The following is a 19,795-nucleotide window of genomic DNA, read 5'->3' as shown; positions in this document are numbered from 1 at the left end:
CACACACACACACACACATATATATATATATATATATATATTATGTCAAGCTCTGGATTATATTAAAACAAAAGAAAACTGAATAAACAAGAATTTATAGATTCTTTTAATTATTTAATTTAGAAGCTTTCAAAATTTAAAATTAAGTAATATAAAATAATAGAGTTATAAAAGTATCAATCTGTAAACATTTAATTAAATATAAAATATCCTTTAAAACTAATTGTGATGATTAAATATGAGCCTATATTATTAAATATATGAAAAATTGTTAACGTATTATGAGTTTATTTAACTCTTGTATGAATCTTTTAAAATACCTAAAAAGACAACCGATGATATCTATTTTCAATAGGACATTCATAAACAATTTAAAAACGCATAGTAATTTACAATCGTTGATTTATAAATAAGATTTTTTAAATAAATATCATATGCGATAGTTTTTGCAAATAATTGAATAACAATCATGTGTTAAAATTTGAGCGAATTATATCGGTAAAATTAGGAAAGAAAGACTAAAAAACTGTATATGGCAGTTTTTTTAATATAATTTGAATTAATTATGAAAAGTATATAATTATAATAACAATATATTGCAGTTAAAATTGTTGCATTCATTTTTATTATCTTTATTTTCATTTTATTATCTTATATTAACTAAAAATATTCCACCGATTGACTATTAAATTATTCATAGATGTTTACGATAATCCTAAACATTGAATGGAAATGTATACAAAATAAAAATACACTTTTTAAAATATTAATTAATAAAAAATAATTAATAGATACGCTAAATATACAAGATTATATTATTTGGTTCCTTCTGATAATTAAAATAACAGATAACAATAAAGTGGAAAAATATTTTAATGTTAAGTAATTTAATAAAATAAAAAAAAAATTGTATACCAAGCAATAGCTAAGTAATTATACATATTTGGACAATGAAAAACTATAAAGAGATTATACAATGTAAATATTAATCATTGATAATTCTCAGCATAAAAACACATTTGACTTTATGCAGTAATAATATCAAAATATATATGGTAGCTGTGTAGGAAGTTAATAAAAATATAGTGACCTGTTTATACAAAATGTATTATTAATTAGTCAGTTATGCAACGCTGCTTGTGATAAATAAACCATAAGCGTTGGATTAATTTTAAAGATAAAAATACGAGATAAAAAATATTTTAATTTACTCTCAGGGGTTTGATGTTCAGGGTAATTTGTTGGATATATATAAACAAAATAAATGGATTATAATACTCAGGGTAGTACCTTGAATGCAATTTTGTTGCAGTCAAACTAGTGATCTTGTAAATTTAAATATAAAGTAGAACTGGGATTGCTTATGTCACAAATCTAATAAAGAAACAAATAAATATAGTACATATTCACTTCAATTACAAGATTTCTTTCAATTTCATTAACATAATTTACCATTTTCAAATTTGTTTACATTTCAACGTCAATTCCAATGACCAAATCAGCTTGCATATTTGTTCATTTTTCATATACGCATAAAAATATATTTTAATAAATATACTGTACAAAATGCAACTCGTCGTTCCGATTTGTTTTATCAAGGCAGGTTCGACGGATTCAATTTGATGCCGTTGACAACTCAGAGACCACGCGTGTTGTGTGATAGCGATGACAGGTCACAAGTGGAAGGGATATTATAATAATACAATAAAGATATGGCTGAAGTATATGCTATTTATTCTGTTATTTATTAATGACACGGTTGACTAGTATTACTATTATTACTTGTAGAACTAAATTCTTGGATTGAAGTGATGTGTTGCGGAGACAATTGTACAATAATCTATGCAGCTTGATTGTTGATAATGAATGTCGAATGGCGCGAAGTTTCGTTCATCGACACTAGCGCCTTTTGAACGAGCACGCGTGTGGTTGAGGTTATGAATTCAGCTTTATGATTGAAAGATATCGCAAAGTGGCGCGAAACTGGATTGTCGACACTTGCGCTGGGTTTTGATTTTAACTAAGGTGAGGATTACGAAGTGGGATGCCCTTGGCGGGTGCGAAACTTGACGACGCGTACTGGAATTTATTCCGCACTGTCATTTTAAGAGTCGCTTCTTCGTCCTTAGTGCTTGTCGATGTAATACTCTGAATCTCAATATATGTATAAGTATTGTAGTCGATACTACTTACAAAGACTAATCGTTGATTCGTCTTTGGACTCTGATAGGTGGATTGTCGTAGCTCCCTTGAAACAAATAACTACAGTGCAATATCCTTTGCAGTAGGCACTTGCAGAATTGCATACAGAAAACGCAATGCCTCGTCCGGAGTATGAAGTGGAAGACTCGTCTTGCAGGAGGCGCATGCCGAAAGCGCAGCGCTTCGTCAGGAGATCCGAGAGAGGAAACAGTAGTTAGCACGACTCTTCTTGATTCACTCAACTAACTGCCCATGTATCTGGTGTCCCTTCGCACACCTTCAGCCATTCGCGGGAGCTTTGCCATCGTATAGTGCCTATCGTGGCTGGTGCATTCGCAGCATCAGTGCCGTACGAGGCTGGCGCGTACGTGCTTTCAACATTTGGTTTCTCTTTCAATTAAATTCACAGAAATTCATTATCTTACCTAATTCTGTGATGAGTGCGTTGCTGGTGCGCTTCTTATTTAATATTCACTCTTGTAGTGCAATCAGCACTCTTGACTGCTTAACTATAGCGCACTTAAATGGTTATAAATGATTGTGGCTTCACTATTGGCTTACTAGCTTCTTATTGCAGAGTAATGAGTGTTCAGGATTGAACTACCCAACAAAAAATAAGAATTTATTGTTTGTTAAAATACGATTCCGATAAATCACATTTAGATTAAGGCGCAATATTTGAATTATATGTTACAAAAATTCACTGGAATTCATCAAAGCTTGCTTCCAGAGAATTGACTATAGCCCCCAAGAAATTATAACACTAAATATACGCAATCGTATTTAAGAAGCAACGAACGGAGAAGAAAACAGTCTTGTTGAATTATTCAAGTGAAACAAGTGTCAGTAATATCCGTGAAAGTCGAACTCGTCTGAAGGAATTCGTGCAAGGTATATTATTATTTTTGTTCTTTATGAAACTGAGAGTGGTATTCAACGGATCAATCCCTTCAACGTCGGGACACTCACTAAACAATATAATGCACACGGGAGCTAATCTGAACCCAGCCATCATAGACGTACTCATCTGGATACGCAGACACCGATACATGTTCTCCACGGACATCACTAAAATGTATAGACAGATAAATGTTCATCAAGATGATTGGGATTTACAACGAATTCTATGGATGGATGAGCAAGGCCATGAAGTAATATATCAACCAACAACAATTACTTATGGTACAAAGGCTGCTCCTTTCCTAGCAGTGAGAACGATATTCCAACTCATAAAGGATGCAGGAGATAAATATCCACTGGCACTACCATCTCTGAAGTACGGGAGATACGTTGACGACATTTTTGGTGGTGCAGACACCCCACAGCAACTCGTAAAAACAGCGATACAACTGCGGGACCTCTGCATGGTGGGTGGTTTTTCATTGGCAAAATGGCCTCTACGAGACAGGAAGTTCTCACCGCCATCAGAGCATACCAGAATCCAGAACAATCAATAACTTTCCGCGACCACACTACAAAGATCCTTGGATTGCAATGGAGGCCTCACGAAGACATTTTACATTTTCAACATCATTGGGTTCACCTAGTACCCACATAGTAGTAATAAGAGCAAAAATACTGCTCCAGTAATTATGGCTACACACTATCAGATGGGACGATCCACTGCTCAACGAAGTCATCAACCGATGGCACGCGATGAGATGGGACGTAACAAAGATGAATGAAATAACAAAACCTTGATGGATAAAAACAGAAACTTCATCCGTTATAGAATTACATGGCTTCGCAGACTCAACTTGCAATCGCCGCAGTTATTATACATTACCACTCACAACAACAACAAAGGCACGAATGTTGCATTCATGTGCTCAAAAACTAAGGTAGCACCGCTCAAAAAACTTACAATCCCAAAACTGAAATTAACAGCTGCGCTACTATTGTCAAAACTCATGGCTCATATCAAGACCACACTAGGTATGAAGGTAAGTGCTACGCATTTGTGGACTGACTCTCGAGTAACGCTAACGTGGATTAAATCTCAACCCGTCACGATGGAAGGAATTCGTCTGCAATAGAGTCACCTAGGCTCAAAACTTACCTCCGAAGAACAATAGAGATATGTGCCAGGAACATCAAACCCAGCAGACTACGCCTCCAGAGGACTAACAACTCAGCAACTGAAGGTCCATCCATTATGATGGACTGGACCACCATGGATGATTACACCAGATTCATGGCCAACACAACCAACAGATGGGGATAAACAATATATTCAAGAAGCTCGTCCAAGCATATTCATTGCATGCCTGCAGGGGGGACAGACCGCAAAGGGTCATCTCACACCCGCGGAGATGGAGCAAACAAGAATTCAGTGGATAAGACTGACACAAGAAACATACTTCGCCCATGAAATAAGATTAATGAAATCCCAAGCCAAATCCCCCCCCCTCCTCATAACCATTCCATCGACTCACCGCCTACATCGATGCACAAGATATCATCAGAGTTGGTGGAAGACTAATGAATACTTCACTGACAGAGGACAATAAATACCCAGCCATCCTCCTAAAACTCTCACAAGTCACCAACCTCATCATTGAACAAGCACACCTCAAAACACTGCTCGAAGGTACCCAAATCACGCTAGCGAACATGCGTCAACTGTACTGGATAATGGAAGGACGACCAGAGATAAAAAACACATACTAAGATGCGTCACCTGTGCCAAGCAAAGAGGAACTCTCGCCCACCAGTTGATGGGTCAACTACCCTTCGCGCGAGTAACACCCTCACGACCATTTACCCACACTGGTGTTGATTATGCTGGCGCATTGACAATAAAGACCTGGAAGGGACGAGGAGCCAAAACTTATAAGGGTTGGATCTGTGTGTTTATGTGCCTAACCACATCCGCAGTACACATAGAAGTGGTGAGTAACTAATCTTCGGAGAAGAACTAATCTTCATAAAAATTATGAAAGAAAATGACGAAGGGCATATATTAAATATTGACAGTATTCGGTATTGGAGCATTTTCCAAGAATTTGAACATTGGGAGAAGTATAAGGCTTCTACCTTTTGTGTTTGTAAACATTGATTCCGCGAATTCTCTTATTTTCGAGTGTCCTGCAATATTTCTGCATAGCAACGTCAATTGGAAATTCTTGAATCAGTTGTAATATCCCATTATGGCCTTCACGTCTTCCAGACGTTCCAATTCCAAAATTTTCAAGCAACTATTTAGCATGACCAATGTTCCGGGATCTATTCCAATCGATAATCCTAAAAAGCAGTAAGCTCAATGATGTACAAAAACTACATTACCTCAAAACATCACTTGGAGGCTCAGCAGCAAAATTATTTCGGATTTATTACAACAAAATACCTCCCTTAAAATAGCATGGAAAAAATTGACAGAAAGATATGATAACTCTCGATTGGCTAAAAAAAACCCCAACTGCAAAAACTCCAAGTCTCTTCACCAACAGTGAAAAGTACAGCTCATTAAGTTGAAGAATTGGTGAGTGATGCAAATGACTTAGTACAAGGATTGTATTTATTAGACAGTTCATCAAGTCACGAGACAAATTGATCACCAAACATGAGTACAGTGGGAACGGTCACTTGGCAACTCTACATCTTATCCTAAATTTGAACAACTTTTTTAATGTCACAAGTAACAGCATTAGAAAATATAGAGGAACCTAGGGATTCAAAGGGCCCATTCCAGTCTCAGTCACCGAAAAAAAAATCGGTGAATGTCTATCAGTCATCCGTAAACACTGATTCAAAGAGCTCTCAAGAAAGTAACCGGGATAACAAAACATGCAACTGCTGCCACAATGAGCATTGGTTTCCAGCATGCCCAACATTTAAGGAAATGCCGATAGCCGGAAGAAGGGGTTTAGTAAATAGACAACACTTGTATTACAACTGTTTGGAAACCCACCACTTGAGCATTTGCAGGACCAATCAGAACTGTATAACTTAACAGCTTTTAGCAAATTAGCTAACCTTATTGAATTCTATAAAAGTAATCGAATGTTTATAAATATGTAATATACATTATATTGAAAAACCATGTACTGTAAATATGTACACATATTTCTATAAATTATACAGCTTGGGTATATATTTTGAAAAAATAATTTCAAAAAGTTTTAGAAATTTGTAAAGAAAAGTCTGCATCAGTTGTCAATAAAGTTAAGTTATAAATTTGTTTAACATATGATAAATAAAGTAATAAAAATAATTTCAACGCTTTTAATAATATATATGAAACAATTTATTGCACTAAAACTAAAAAGATTAATTCATTAGCGTTGCAGGACATAATGTACCTATTATCAACATTTTAAAATAGACAATTTAAATTTAAATGTATATTCACCAACAAAATTTGCGCTCACATCGTTATCTCAGGTTTTGAAAAGCGAATTAAGTGGTTCAAAAATTCGTGTAACCGTAAGTATGTTCAAATTATATTATAAATATCTTAATCTGTAAAGAACTAAGTTACATATAACATTACCGTTTGAAATATTAATTAAATTTTTAATTTTATAGTATATACATTTATTAATAGAATTTGGAGTATATGTAACATTAACAATCGACAATCAAATTAATATTATTAATCATAAGATTATAATATTAAAAATAATTATTTTATTAGTTTGCAAAGCAATTTTTAAATTAATAGGAGAATGAAAATGTTCATCTTATTTCAGATTATTAGTTCAGGTTAGGTAAAGACAGAAATGGCAAATTTAAGTGATAAATTAACCTTTATATCTATATTATTTCATATATAATATTTTTCTATATATTAATTACCAACAGAATCATTTAATATTAAATGTTAACTTCATATACACAAATAAATAAATTGTTCATTAAATGATAGGGAATATATTAAATTGTATTTATAAACATATTTAAAGATTCTTTTCGAACACTATCTCGATTATAATCAAGAACTTAATCATTTAATTACAATTTAAATTATTTAAATTAGTAATCTAATAATGTGGATTCTGATGAACATCTAGTCGATAAAACAATGAATTATTAATATAGGACATTAATAATATAAAATTATTATAAGTTATACATCTAGCAATTATCTATTATTACAAATTTATTTTAATATTTGATCAATGGCTTCTAATTTTAACGTTTGTTCGTTCTAACTTGCGTAAGCATACAGTATGTTATAGAATTTATTAACACACAGCCCTTTATAATACTAAGTACCAAGCAATTTATAATTAAATTCATAAGAACCAGTTGATACATCAATGCAGTCTTGATCTAAATAATTGGGTTTGGTGCCGAAATCTTTTTTAGAGATATGCAAAAACTATTCGCGGAAATATACTTGCACTTGTTTTTCGATTATTTTAATATGTTTGTGGTGAGTTATATAACATGACTAAGTCACTGAAATTAAAAGACGTAAACTAATCATAATGGGTGAGTTGGGAAATATTTTAAAATAAAAAATAATGCCTTGACAAATATTTTTATCGGCTCGTAATAATTTTATCTTTATCTTAATATATCTTTAAAGCTATTAGTGCATATTTCTTTGCATTATAACATACTAAATATTTATGAAATTTTTAATTAAATGGAAACTCAAAGTGTATTAAAGAATAATTTAATATTTTATATTTCGAAAATAAAATAAGAATTTATTTTTTATTTATTTAAAATCATTCCAGAAATAATTAAACTACTAACAGTTAGTCTTATCATTGGTATTATGAATGAGTGTCGTTCAATATTTTATAGTTTAATGAAAAAATTACACATCACATAAGCGCGCGGTCGAAGACGCCCCCACACGCATGCACACACACACACACGCCACGTATATATATTACCTTACTTACTAATAAATTTCTAGAGAATGATAAAAGATTTTTAAAAGAATTAGAGTCTATTATAGAAATTAGTATTCTATTCGGAAATTAAAACATATTTAAAAGGTAAATATCAATTTCAACTTATGATAATTTTGTTTTACAAATAAGTACTGTACAATAGAACTATACGTATTTGTTTTTAAAAGTTGTATATATGCTTAAAAATTTGTAAATGCATCGTCACGTCCTATTTAAGGTTGAATGAATGTATAATATTTAATATTAACAAAACAAAAACTGTATACGTAAAGAGTAATGTAATTTCTTGAGTATTTGACTTTTTCACTTCAAAATCAATAATTAATAAATACAGGAAAATTTGAATAAATATGTCTCAGCATTTTATTATAATTTTCATTAAAATTAAATGAGGAAATAATTAGTTCATTAAGTATAAATATGAAGTCTCGTCATTTTTGTAATATGATTTACTAACCTTGTTTTATATCTACCGAAATCATTCAAACGATAATTTATATTTGTTCTTTTCAAATTGTATTCGAATCGGTAGTAAGAAGAATAAATAAAAATAACTATAATTAATAAAAAAATCGTGAGATGGCGCCAGTCAATGCAGTGAATATTTAGAATTTTCAATAGCCAGGACGCAATTATTTCATTTTTCTTGTCTGTTAATTGCATTCTAGAATTATTTTTTATACTTTTCATTTCTGATTGTCATTCAAAATTATTGTTTATATCAATGAGATTTTGTATTTGATATTTAATTACATAAAGGCATAAAAATTTCATGTTTATCACACATTGCTTATTTCACATTTATTATATAACATATTTTAAAAATTAAGGAATAAATTCATGTATTAGAGTAAATTTCATATTAAATATTTATAAAATCGCTTGATTCGGGCTTGATGAATTAAGCCCTATTTTATTTGAAATATTACTATATTAAGTAAAATTATATAAGAATGTATTTTCAAGAATGTACATTTGCGTCAGATACTCTAAAAAGCATGTGACATGATGATTCCACTTTGCTATAAGCGTCAGTTTGGGTTTACTTTTACATTATATTGTACGTGCTTTTCGGATATTATTTAAGAATCGGTAAGTGAAATAATTAGCTTAAAGTAATGAAATTTTAACATAATAATAAATAAATAAATAAATATACATATATATATATATATATATATATATACATTTATTGATTATATCTAATAATATTATTTATTAAAAATATAAAGTTTTAGCTTAAAATTTTTAAATATTCAATGTCGATGCATTGAGTAACAACAAATTCAAATATTAAATTTATTTTAAAAACTGTAGTATTAGAATAATATCTTATAATATTTATATATTTTATTATTTACCATTAATACTACTATTGGATCATGAAACTAATCAAAATAATACCAAGCTAATGGAAAGAATGTCATAATCGTTATTATTTTATCAAAGATAATTTCAAAGCAAATAAAATCAGATAAAGAAAATTATTTAAATTAATTTAAAATATTGAGTTGTTTAATATTAATACAAAAAAATCGCTATTAAACGATTAATAATATATTTTCACTTAATAATAGTGAATAAATACAGTTTGCTTACGAAATTTCGTATTAACTATAAAATACACGTTCATTTTAAGTATTTAAATAAATCTTATTCGTTTACATCAACATAATTAAGTTGAAGCATAAAGGAGACCTAAGTCATTATTATGTTCTTATTTATATTCACAACTTTTTTAACATAAAAGATTACACATCAAAGTTATATTTTAACTATTCAGATATGTTACAATAAGTTATATACATTTAGATTTAATAAGATAATTTTGCTCTTCTACCGTGCGTCGTATAAGTACGTTATTATATTTAAAAATACAATCTAAATATTTTTATTTAGATGAAAATATATAATAGTTTAAAATACTATTTACATAAATGGTTAAAATTTATTTAAAAACTGGTGACTTACAAGTGCTTTACGATTATTATAGCATTTTTTTGTTCGATGCTATTTTTTTTATACTTTATTTTGTTTCATGAATTACGTTCGTTTCTGTCATATATTATTTTATTATTGATTGATGTTATTAGGCTTTACTGAAAATGTCGTTCAATTAACATTACTTACATTTCAAGACAAGTATTTGCTGCTTTATTGAGAGATAAAAATACCCACAACTACACACTCATGCACTCACTTATCACCCACTCATTCACTCCTCCACAATATTAAGCTGTAGAACAAAAAAATTATTATACGAAATTTGAATTAAATAACTCAATTATCTAAACAGTTATAAATTTAATTTGAGACTTTCTCTTAAAATTTTTGAAAATTTTTCGATTTTTAAATATCAAATTCTGAAAATCTAAGAAATTAAAAATTTTTCGAAGTAAAATGTTTCGTGCAAGATAATTTAAATTTAAATAATCTAAAGTATTCCAATACAAAATATGAATTACATAATGAAAATTAACACGGGGCGATAAATATTTTATTTAGATCATAATTTTTTTTAAGACAGATATTCTTTATAATATATTTATTTAATTTTATTAAAAAATATATTCTTCTTGTCTATAAAAAGCATCTATCTTGTTGCAAGTAATGAAAAGTGATATTCCAAAACTCCAAAACTCGGACAAACGTAATCTATACAAAAAAAACTATAATAAAACTTGATTATATAAAACTTTATTAAGGCAGTCATTAATGATGGTTCATCTTTTAAAAACTCTGATAATAAGTATATACGAGATGTAAAGCAAAAAAAGTTATATCGTCATGTTAGATAATTAATTTCCTTCGTACATAATTTTTATAAATAAATGACCAGCTACGCTTGAATCTCACTTTAAAAAATATCTCAAATGTATTGTTAGATACTTCAATAATTTTAATTTATATCAAAAACTACTTAAATATTTGTACAAGTTTAACAGATATGAAGTATAAGTAAATTTTTTATCCATGCAGATTTACAAACATGTTTGAAACAAAAGAACTAATGAGAATAATATTTGGGGCTGTACTACTTACTTGCTACAGTCAACCGACTAACAATTTAAAGATACTCGGTATATTTCCGTTAAATGGAAAAAGTCATTTTATAATGTTCGAACGTTTGGCGAAGGGTTTAGCTGAAAAAGGCCATCAAATTGATGTCTACAGTCATTTTCCATTAAAAAAATCCATACCCAATTATAAAGATTTTAGTCTTGATGGAAGTTTACGTATTATACAAAACAATATGACTTATAATGATATGTTACAATACCAGTCTCTAAATGTACCAAATATGATGAACGCCGTTGGTACTAACATATGTGAGCTTATGAGCCATCCCGTTTTTCAAAATCTTTTGAAAAATCCGCCTCGAAATCCACCATACGACATTATCATCGTTGAGGTAAATATTACTTTATATCTTCATAAAAATGTATATATAATTGGAACATATAATATGTAGTCATATAATTTCACAAAGCGATGCAGTATGTCTTGACTGCAATAATAAAGTAATTAATTAATGAAAATCAATGTGAAAATCAAATTTATCGCTTTATAAATAATTTCTTGAAATTTCTGTCATATGATAATGAAGATATCTTTCAATAGAAATTTATATGAGCTCCTCTTTTTAATTATTTCAATCATTTTTCATCGATGTTATAATGAATTTTTAATAAGCAGGAAGTACACGATTATTAAATTGGTGAACTTTCGCTGATCGAAGGGACTATAAATTATAAATAGACGAATGAAATCCTATCGCTATGGAATGGAAATAAAATGTGGAAGCTATTTGTTTATATATTGAGTTGCTCGTATAAATTACCTCATATTTTTGCTAATGGGATAGATTTCTTAAACTAAAACTTATTACTTATAATCGTTTGAAGGCTAATATTCATATTACAGAATGATGTCTTCCATTTCATTTCAATTACTTAATCTATTCGATTTTGTTATAATGAAAGACAAATATTTGTTATGACGAAAAATCAAAAACAATATAAACGCAAATAAAACATGTTGAAGTTTAAAACAGTATTGAATAAATATCAATTACGTTTCTGGTTCATTTTCCTTCAATAATTTTATTATTACATTAAATTAAAAAAAAAAAATATATATATATATATATATATATATATTAACATTTCAAATAAGAAATCCAATTTTTTATTTTGAACCTTTACTTTTATACAATGTAGAGAAACGTTAACAAATTTGAATAAGTATACATAGAAATTAAAAAATATATAAATAAAAAATTGTTTACAATAATATGCAATAAATTATTATTAATTTTAAAATAATATTTTAAACCTTTTTACAGGCATTCTTATTCAATTGTCATTTTGCTTGGGGGCGTTATTTAAATATTCCAATGGTAGGTATAATGTCAACAACAATATTAGATTGGTACCATAAATCATTTGGTAATCCCTCCATGCCAACTTTTACATCTGGATCCAACATTCTACAAATGACTTTTATGCAGCGATTAAGCAATACTATTTTTAATACTTTAATGAGTCAATATATTCAGTATCATATTCTTGGTCAAAGTAAATATATTGAAAAATACTTTGGACCTGGTTATCCTGATACAATCGAGATTCAAAAGGATTTAGATTTATTGCTGGTCAATTCACATTTTTCACTCGAAGGGATCAGAGCAAATACTCCGGCGATTGTTCCAGTTGCAGGCCTGCATATCAAGGACGATGATACAAAATTAACAGAGGTAAATTTTTTTCTACGTCATGTAAATAAATGGAACAATTATTATATTAATCAAACTATATGTTCATATTATATTAAAGAAACTAGAGTTATTTCTATCGTAAACAAATTATTATTTGAAATTCATTTATATTCATTCAATTGATATATATTATATTTAAAAATTATATAAACAATTTTATACAAAATTATACAAAATTCTGTTTTTCAAATTTTCTAAAGTCTAAAAGTATAATATGCATTTGCAGTAATTTCTTCGTAAATATTAGAAAAATAATAATTTTTCATTTAACGTGGAATTTTTATTATATTACTCTAGAAATTAAAAAATTAAGAATTCTTTTATTAACAAGTAAGTTTTTAGAAATGTGTTAAAACGTAATGATCCATATTCTACATATTCACAAATTTGTTGAAATTGATATTAAACGCTGATTGAAAAATGCATTGTGTAAAAAATTTATCCTAAGTTTTTGTTTATAATTTTATTTTACGTTTTCACTAACAAACAATTTTTAATTGACAAATCCATTTGATAAGATTTTTCATATCCATATATCCAATCCATCAAAACAAATCAATTTTATAATTGCAAACTTCTAAAGCTATTTTATTCACTTCCAATATAATTTATGTTTTACTTCGAATAGGTTTAAAAAAAATTAAGTATTTCCAAATTTAATATAATACTCTATTATATATTATGCTTTTAATATTTATTTATTCTTTTAGAAACTTAAAAAATGGTTAGATGACAGTAAAAGTGGATGTATTTATTTCTCATTTGGATCAATGGTTAGAATAGAAACTTTTCCAAATTCAGTTTTGAAAGCAATTTACACGACGTTTAAAAATATTTCACCTGTTAGAGTGCTTATGAAAATTGCCAACCCTGATGAACTACCTCCAGGTTTACCTTCAAATGTAATGACTCAAACATGGTTTTCTCAAGAACAAGTTTTAAGTACGCAAATTATAATAAAAAATTTTAATTTTACAATATATATATATATGAATAATAAAAAATGTATTTAACAAAATTATTCAGAGCATAAAAATACTAAGCTATTCATTACTCATGGAGGGCTAATGGGAGTACAAGAATCTATATATTTCGCTGTTCCGATGATTACCATTCCTCTTTTTGGTGATCAACACATAAATGCACAATGTAATGTTGATCATGGAATTTCAATACTGATTGATCATCATAATATCACTGAAGAGAGTTTTACTTCCGGGATAAAAGAAGTCCTTCACAATCCTATATACAAGTAAGTATTATAAGGTTAATGATCGCTATGATTATTTAAATACTTTCAAAGGATGTAATAATTTAAACTAGTCTTCAAAAATATATAAATAATTTTTATTCTTTATAAAACTAGTTTATTTGTAATTAAAAACTTAATTAATAAAATAAATGATAGATAAAATATCTTGATAGAAAATAAGGTTCAATGATCTTTATTTCTATTCATAATGTGAAAATTTCACAAAAATATTAAAAAATTACTAAACTTTTTTAAAGAAAAAACTTGTTTTCGTAAAATAATTTCTTATTAATAATATTGATTAATTCATTTTTTTAAATTTTACTATTAGTGTACTGTCACTGCCACTATTAATATATTACAAACAGCTATAACAATCTATTTTAATAAATGTATGTTCTAGTAATAATAGTATAAAAATCTATTTCAGCCACTTAAATGCTTATTATTATTATTAAAAAAATTATTATTTTCCATTATGCATTGTATTTCTTATTGAAATAAATTATGCTACAATTATATTAAAAAAATGTTACAGAAAAAATTCGGACAAATTAGCAAAACTATTCAGAGATCGACCAATTAAGCCATTAGATACAGCAATATATTGGATAGAATATATAAGTCGACATGGAAAAAAAGCTATACAATCACCATTAGTTGAGATGCAATGGTGGAAAGCCAATTCTCTTGATATCTACGCATTTATTTGGCTTGTTCTTTTCTTTTTCTTGTACGTTCTTCAAGTTATAGTTAAGAAAATATATAAATTATGTTGCCCTTCTAATCAAAATCGAGCTTCTAGTCTAATAAAATCCAAAAAGATTCAGTAACAGTTATAAATTATAGATTATGTATTTTCTATACAAATATTTAATTATATTGAAAATAATAAGGTAGAAATAATATATCTGTATTTTCAATCATTTATAATATAAACTTTCTCTCGCTGTCTCTCTCTCTCTCTATATATATATATATTTGTGTGTGTGTGTGTGTGTTTGCATGTATGTTTGCATTTATATATAGGTAGAGAGATATTTTTAAATAAAATTGTTACTATATATATAAAAATATTTTCATTAGGGATATTTCTCCTATATATATATATGTGTGTGTGTGTGTGTGTGTGTGTGTGTGTGTGTGTATTGGAAAAATACTCCTAAAGATATATAAAAACATAATTACTTATTTAAAAATATATTTTAAAAAGGATTTATTTTGTAAATATAAATTTTTAAGAATTTTACAAAACTAAAAAATAAAAATAGTAAATCATTTTTTCATATTGAAATATTTATTATCAAATAATACATTTTATAAAATAATACAAATTATTTACGAGATATAAAATATGTCTGTACAATGAAATTACATAATTTTATTTATATAATACTGAATTTTAATATTCCAAAAACTAAAGAAAAAAAACAATTAATAAAAAATGAGTATTTGTAGAAAATTTATGTATTAAAAAATATACATATAATATAATAAAATGAAGTGCAAACGTTAGTGATAAATAACAGTTTCCAATATAAATCAGAGACTTAATCATTTGATAAGTACAGAAATTATAAATATTATTATAAATGCTTGTGTAAAGAATGATTTTTTATTTATTGATAAGATATTTAAGCATATAAAGATAATAATTTAATTTAAAAAATTGTTTTATTACATTTTTTAATACAAAAATATATATTCATATTTTTATAAAAAATTTCAGATCTATAATTTCTTTTACTTAAACACATAACGTAATAATATATTTTTTAATACATATTTCACAGTACTGCAAATATTTAATTTAATCAATATATTATGAGTAATGAAATGTTTATTAATAGGAAACATAATATTATATTTTTTCATAAAGCCTAAATATAGAAAAATATAAATATACAACGAATAATGCAAATATGCATTTTCATATTGTATTTTTATAGTGGCTAGAAAATTTTTGTTAAAACATATTGATTTAATTTTTTATCATGTTATAATTAATGAGTATAAATGATCAAACTTTTTATCGATAGCTACATTATATCAAAACAACGTACTTTCAAGGAATTAAAGCTTCCTATTAACAGGATATAAATTGGAAGAAAATTCGAAAGATCAAAATTGCAATTAATTTTTTAAGATGTTTGATATGATAGAAAAAAACTTTAAAAAAAATGTATTAAAATATTTCTATTTTAATGAATTATCTAACATTCCAAAGACCACATTCTTGATAAATCATATAATAGCTTGATTTTTTCTTAATAGTTAACCTTTGGTTTAATAAAAGCTAAACATATAATTGAATTTTAGCGAATAATCAACATTAGTTGATAAAAATTATTTAATGTAATTAAATATTTTATTAGGAAAAATCAGATTTTTATAAGAAATTTTACAAGATATTTTTATATTATAATTTTTTAATAAAACTCAGATCAATTTCTTACTAATAGAATAATTTAAATATATTTTTAAAGAATTTAAAGATTTTATACTAGTAAGTCTATATTTCTATTTAATGCTTTACATACAAATAATAAAATATGTTATTTATATAAAATATCTTTTTAATTTTGTGTAATTTAAATTTTTTTTTATATAAAACAAAATAATAAATTTATTAACATAGATATATAAAAAGGCATATAAATTTTTATGAGATCATAATAAAATTCATGATGAATAAATATTTTAGACATTAAAAAAAATACATCATTACAATTATTTACAGAAAATCACTATTTTCATAAATATAATATATATACAAGTTTACTATTCATTTAATACAATTAACATTAATTCATCGTTGTTTAAATTACTCAATATTTCACGTACTACTACTAATGAAAGTTGCAGCCATTTCATAATTCCGAATAATATAATTTCAGCATTTTCAACAAGACCTCTTCTAATATAACTTTTGTAAAATCTGTACTGTAACATTGGACCATATATTTTGAATTTTTTAAGAACATCATTACTTGTACTTAAAGCTTCGATTACTCCTCTTCTTTTTGTATATAATGTAATTTGATTATAATTTTTAGTTAAAAAGTCATAGTATGATATGTCGACTAATTTTTCATTCATCATTTGTTTAATTTCGTTTTCACACCTTTCAATAAAAATATAAATTGATAAATAATATTGTGCAGTTACTGTATCACTACTTAATATTATCAAAAGTGATTGAAATATTTCTAAATTTTCTTTTGTAATGTAATAATTTGCTGTTATTAATTTTGAGGCATGTTTTAGAAGTAATACAGCTCCTATTTTTAAATCAAGTAAAGTAAACCAACAGTTAAAATCTACATCACAATATTTTTCATTATTAAAAACTTCGTCGTTATTATCAAAATCAGAAAACTCATTTATTCTGTCGTAAATATAATTAAGAGGTGTTTTGCCATTATTGTCTACTGCATTAATATCTAAATGCAAATCTAGCAATGCTTGAATGACTGCAACATTACCTACTTTGGCAGCATAATGCAGTCCTGTTCTTCCCTTATCATCGCACACTGGGTCCTCACCATCATAACATGCTAATAAAACATCTGTTGTAAGAGCTACTATATCTGATTCTTCATTATTATCAAAACTTTCTCCCATACTGATGACATTAATATTCATTAATTCCATATCATGCTCTGATAATAGTAGATTAAACAGATTAAAATTATGATTAACTGAAATATCAGTTTCTTCTGATTCTATAAATAGATCCATTATTTGTTTAATAATTCGTATCATTTCTGCTTGCTTTTTAGTAAATGGCTGCTTGTGTAATAAAAATGATCGATACCAAATTTTAACATTAATAAGAAAGATTTTATGATATCTTACTAAGTCGATTGTAGTTTCTTCAAGACCATGTAATAAAGAAATCCATAGCATCGTTGTATTGGTAATATCAGTTTTTTTTACTCTAAAACCATGGTTAACCATAGATTTAACAATTATTTCATCTTCAATTGAAAAACTAAGTAAACTTGTATAAAATTTATCACGTATAATGTCAAGGTCAAAATCTGGACTATATTTCAATAATAAGTCAACCATTTCTACAGATCTAGAATCTAATGCAGAAGAAAGAGGTGTATTGCCTTCATTATCTTTTATATTAATATTTGCACCAGCATTTAACAGAACATTCGCCACTTCTATATCACTCATTTTGATTGCAATATGTAACATAGTTTCGCCATCTTTAGTTTTCTGATTGATATCAATTTTGCTAAGTGAAAATAACAATGGAATTGCTTTTGGATCTATTCTATGATCTTCTTGATCCATATTTAATAATGCTATGAAATTAAAAATTAAAAAATTACACTGCATTTTATATTTGTAAATATAAGGTATAATCAAAATACATTAAATATATTTTAATTAATCATAATGTTCAATCTTATTTCATTAGTTCACATAAAAAACTGTTAACATTTTTTTTTAAATATATAAGATAATCATTGTATACTATAATAAAAAAAAATTCTGTACATAGAAAATTAAAAAATCAACTGTACTAGTGAATTAGTGTTACATACTTATTTTAAAAAACTATTTACTGAAACAATGGCGAATTGTACTATTAAGGATATATTTATTCGAATTTATTTAGTTAAAACTTGAAAAAATTATTCATTATCAAATGTATTTAAATACATCCACTTTTCCACTATAATTTAACTGAAAATTATTTGATGAAAACACGTAAATTATATTACACTAAAATAACTACTATACTTACTTGTCACCTAATCCAAGAATAAATATTAATTCTCAAAATTATGTAAATAAAAAAATTTTATAATTTATACAATATTTCACCGAATAATTTAATTCATCATTGCAAGTTCGTTCGAAATACATTTGTGTACATAATATTCCATCGTTCCAGTTTCCACAGACGACAATAAAAAAAAGATTATGGACAGTGATCATAAATATATATTACATAATGAAAATAATCATTAAATCAAGGATTTAAACCAATTGATTTGTTTCTTACTTCTTCTAAATTCGATTTTCGAAATTTTATTTATTTTTCAAGCATACGGTCACTTTTAGGACGAAAAAAATAATTCTATATCTTCTGCACTGCATATATGTGAACTAGATAAAGCCAAAATACAAAGATTTAGTTTATATAAATTAACTATATTTAATAAAAAAATAAAACAAACTCTTGAATACAAACTCTTATAATTGGTATCTCTCTACGCATTATAAATAACAAAAATTATAATTTTGCTTTCTTTCTTACATAAATACATTCAAGTAAATTTTATACGAAAATATTTTATTTAATGAAATTGAATTTTAAAAAAAATTAATTATGACAGATCTTAAGTTATTAAATTTTTACTCAATAAATATTGCTGCTTTTTAAGAAAGTTAACTTCTACATAAATTATGTGGTAAATATTGTGTTATTAGAAATTAATAAATCACACATCCGCAATACTATATTAACAATAGTTTAATTTACATTTTATAAGTAAATAATTGTTAAATTAGTTAATTTTTTTAATTACTCGAGTTGCTAAAATACTTAGTTACTAATATAAATCATTTTTAATATTAATTCTAAATTTTATTTTAATTTATCTTGATACAATTTATAATTGAGGGTTCGAATTTCGATTCATAATTTTATTAACGAATTTAGTAAATTGT

General features: G+C 26.6%; 2 protein-coding genes across 2 annotated transcripts; one reads left to right on the top strand and one right to left on the bottom strand.

Annotated features, from left to right (window-relative positions):
- Positions 1 to 11,051: 11,051 nt before the first annotated feature.
- LOC105360829 (UDP-glucuronosyltransferase-like) lies at positions 11,052 to 14,960 on the top strand. Its single transcript, XM_011497831.1, has 5 exons — positions 11,052 to 11,484; positions 12,418 to 12,828; positions 13,560 to 13,791; positions 13,876 to 14,101; positions 14,640 to 14,960. Exons 1-5 carry the CDS (start codon positions 11,062 to 11,064, stop codon positions 14,932 to 14,934), a joined length of 1,587 nt encoding a protein of 528 aa, XP_011496133.1. The 5' UTR covers positions 11,052 to 11,061; the 3' UTR covers positions 14,935 to 14,960.
- A 1,931-nt stretch (positions 14,961 to 16,891) lies between these two features.
- Positions 16,892 to 18,438, bottom strand: LOC105360818 (serine/threonine-protein phosphatase 6 regulatory ankyrin repeat subunit A-like; the record flags this gene model as incomplete). The annotated part of the gene is made up of 1 exon (XM_011497822.1): positions 16,892 to 18,438. A coding segment is annotated over exon 1 (1,518 nt), but the record flags the coding sequence as incomplete, so codon positions are not given.
- Positions 18,439 to 19,795: the final 1,357 nt, after the last annotated feature.

The sequence above is a fragment of the Ceratosolen solmsi genome, unplaced genomic scaffold (assembly GCF_000503995.2).
Source record: "Ceratosolen solmsi marchali unplaced genomic scaffold, CerSol_1.0 scaffold10, whole genome shotgun sequence".
Lineage (NCBI taxonomy): Eukaryota > Metazoa > Arthropoda > Insecta > Hymenoptera > Agaonidae > Ceratosolen > Ceratosolen solmsi.
The sequence above is the reverse complement of the archived record's forward strand: the minus strand, read 5'-3'. Positions and strand labels throughout refer to the sequence as shown.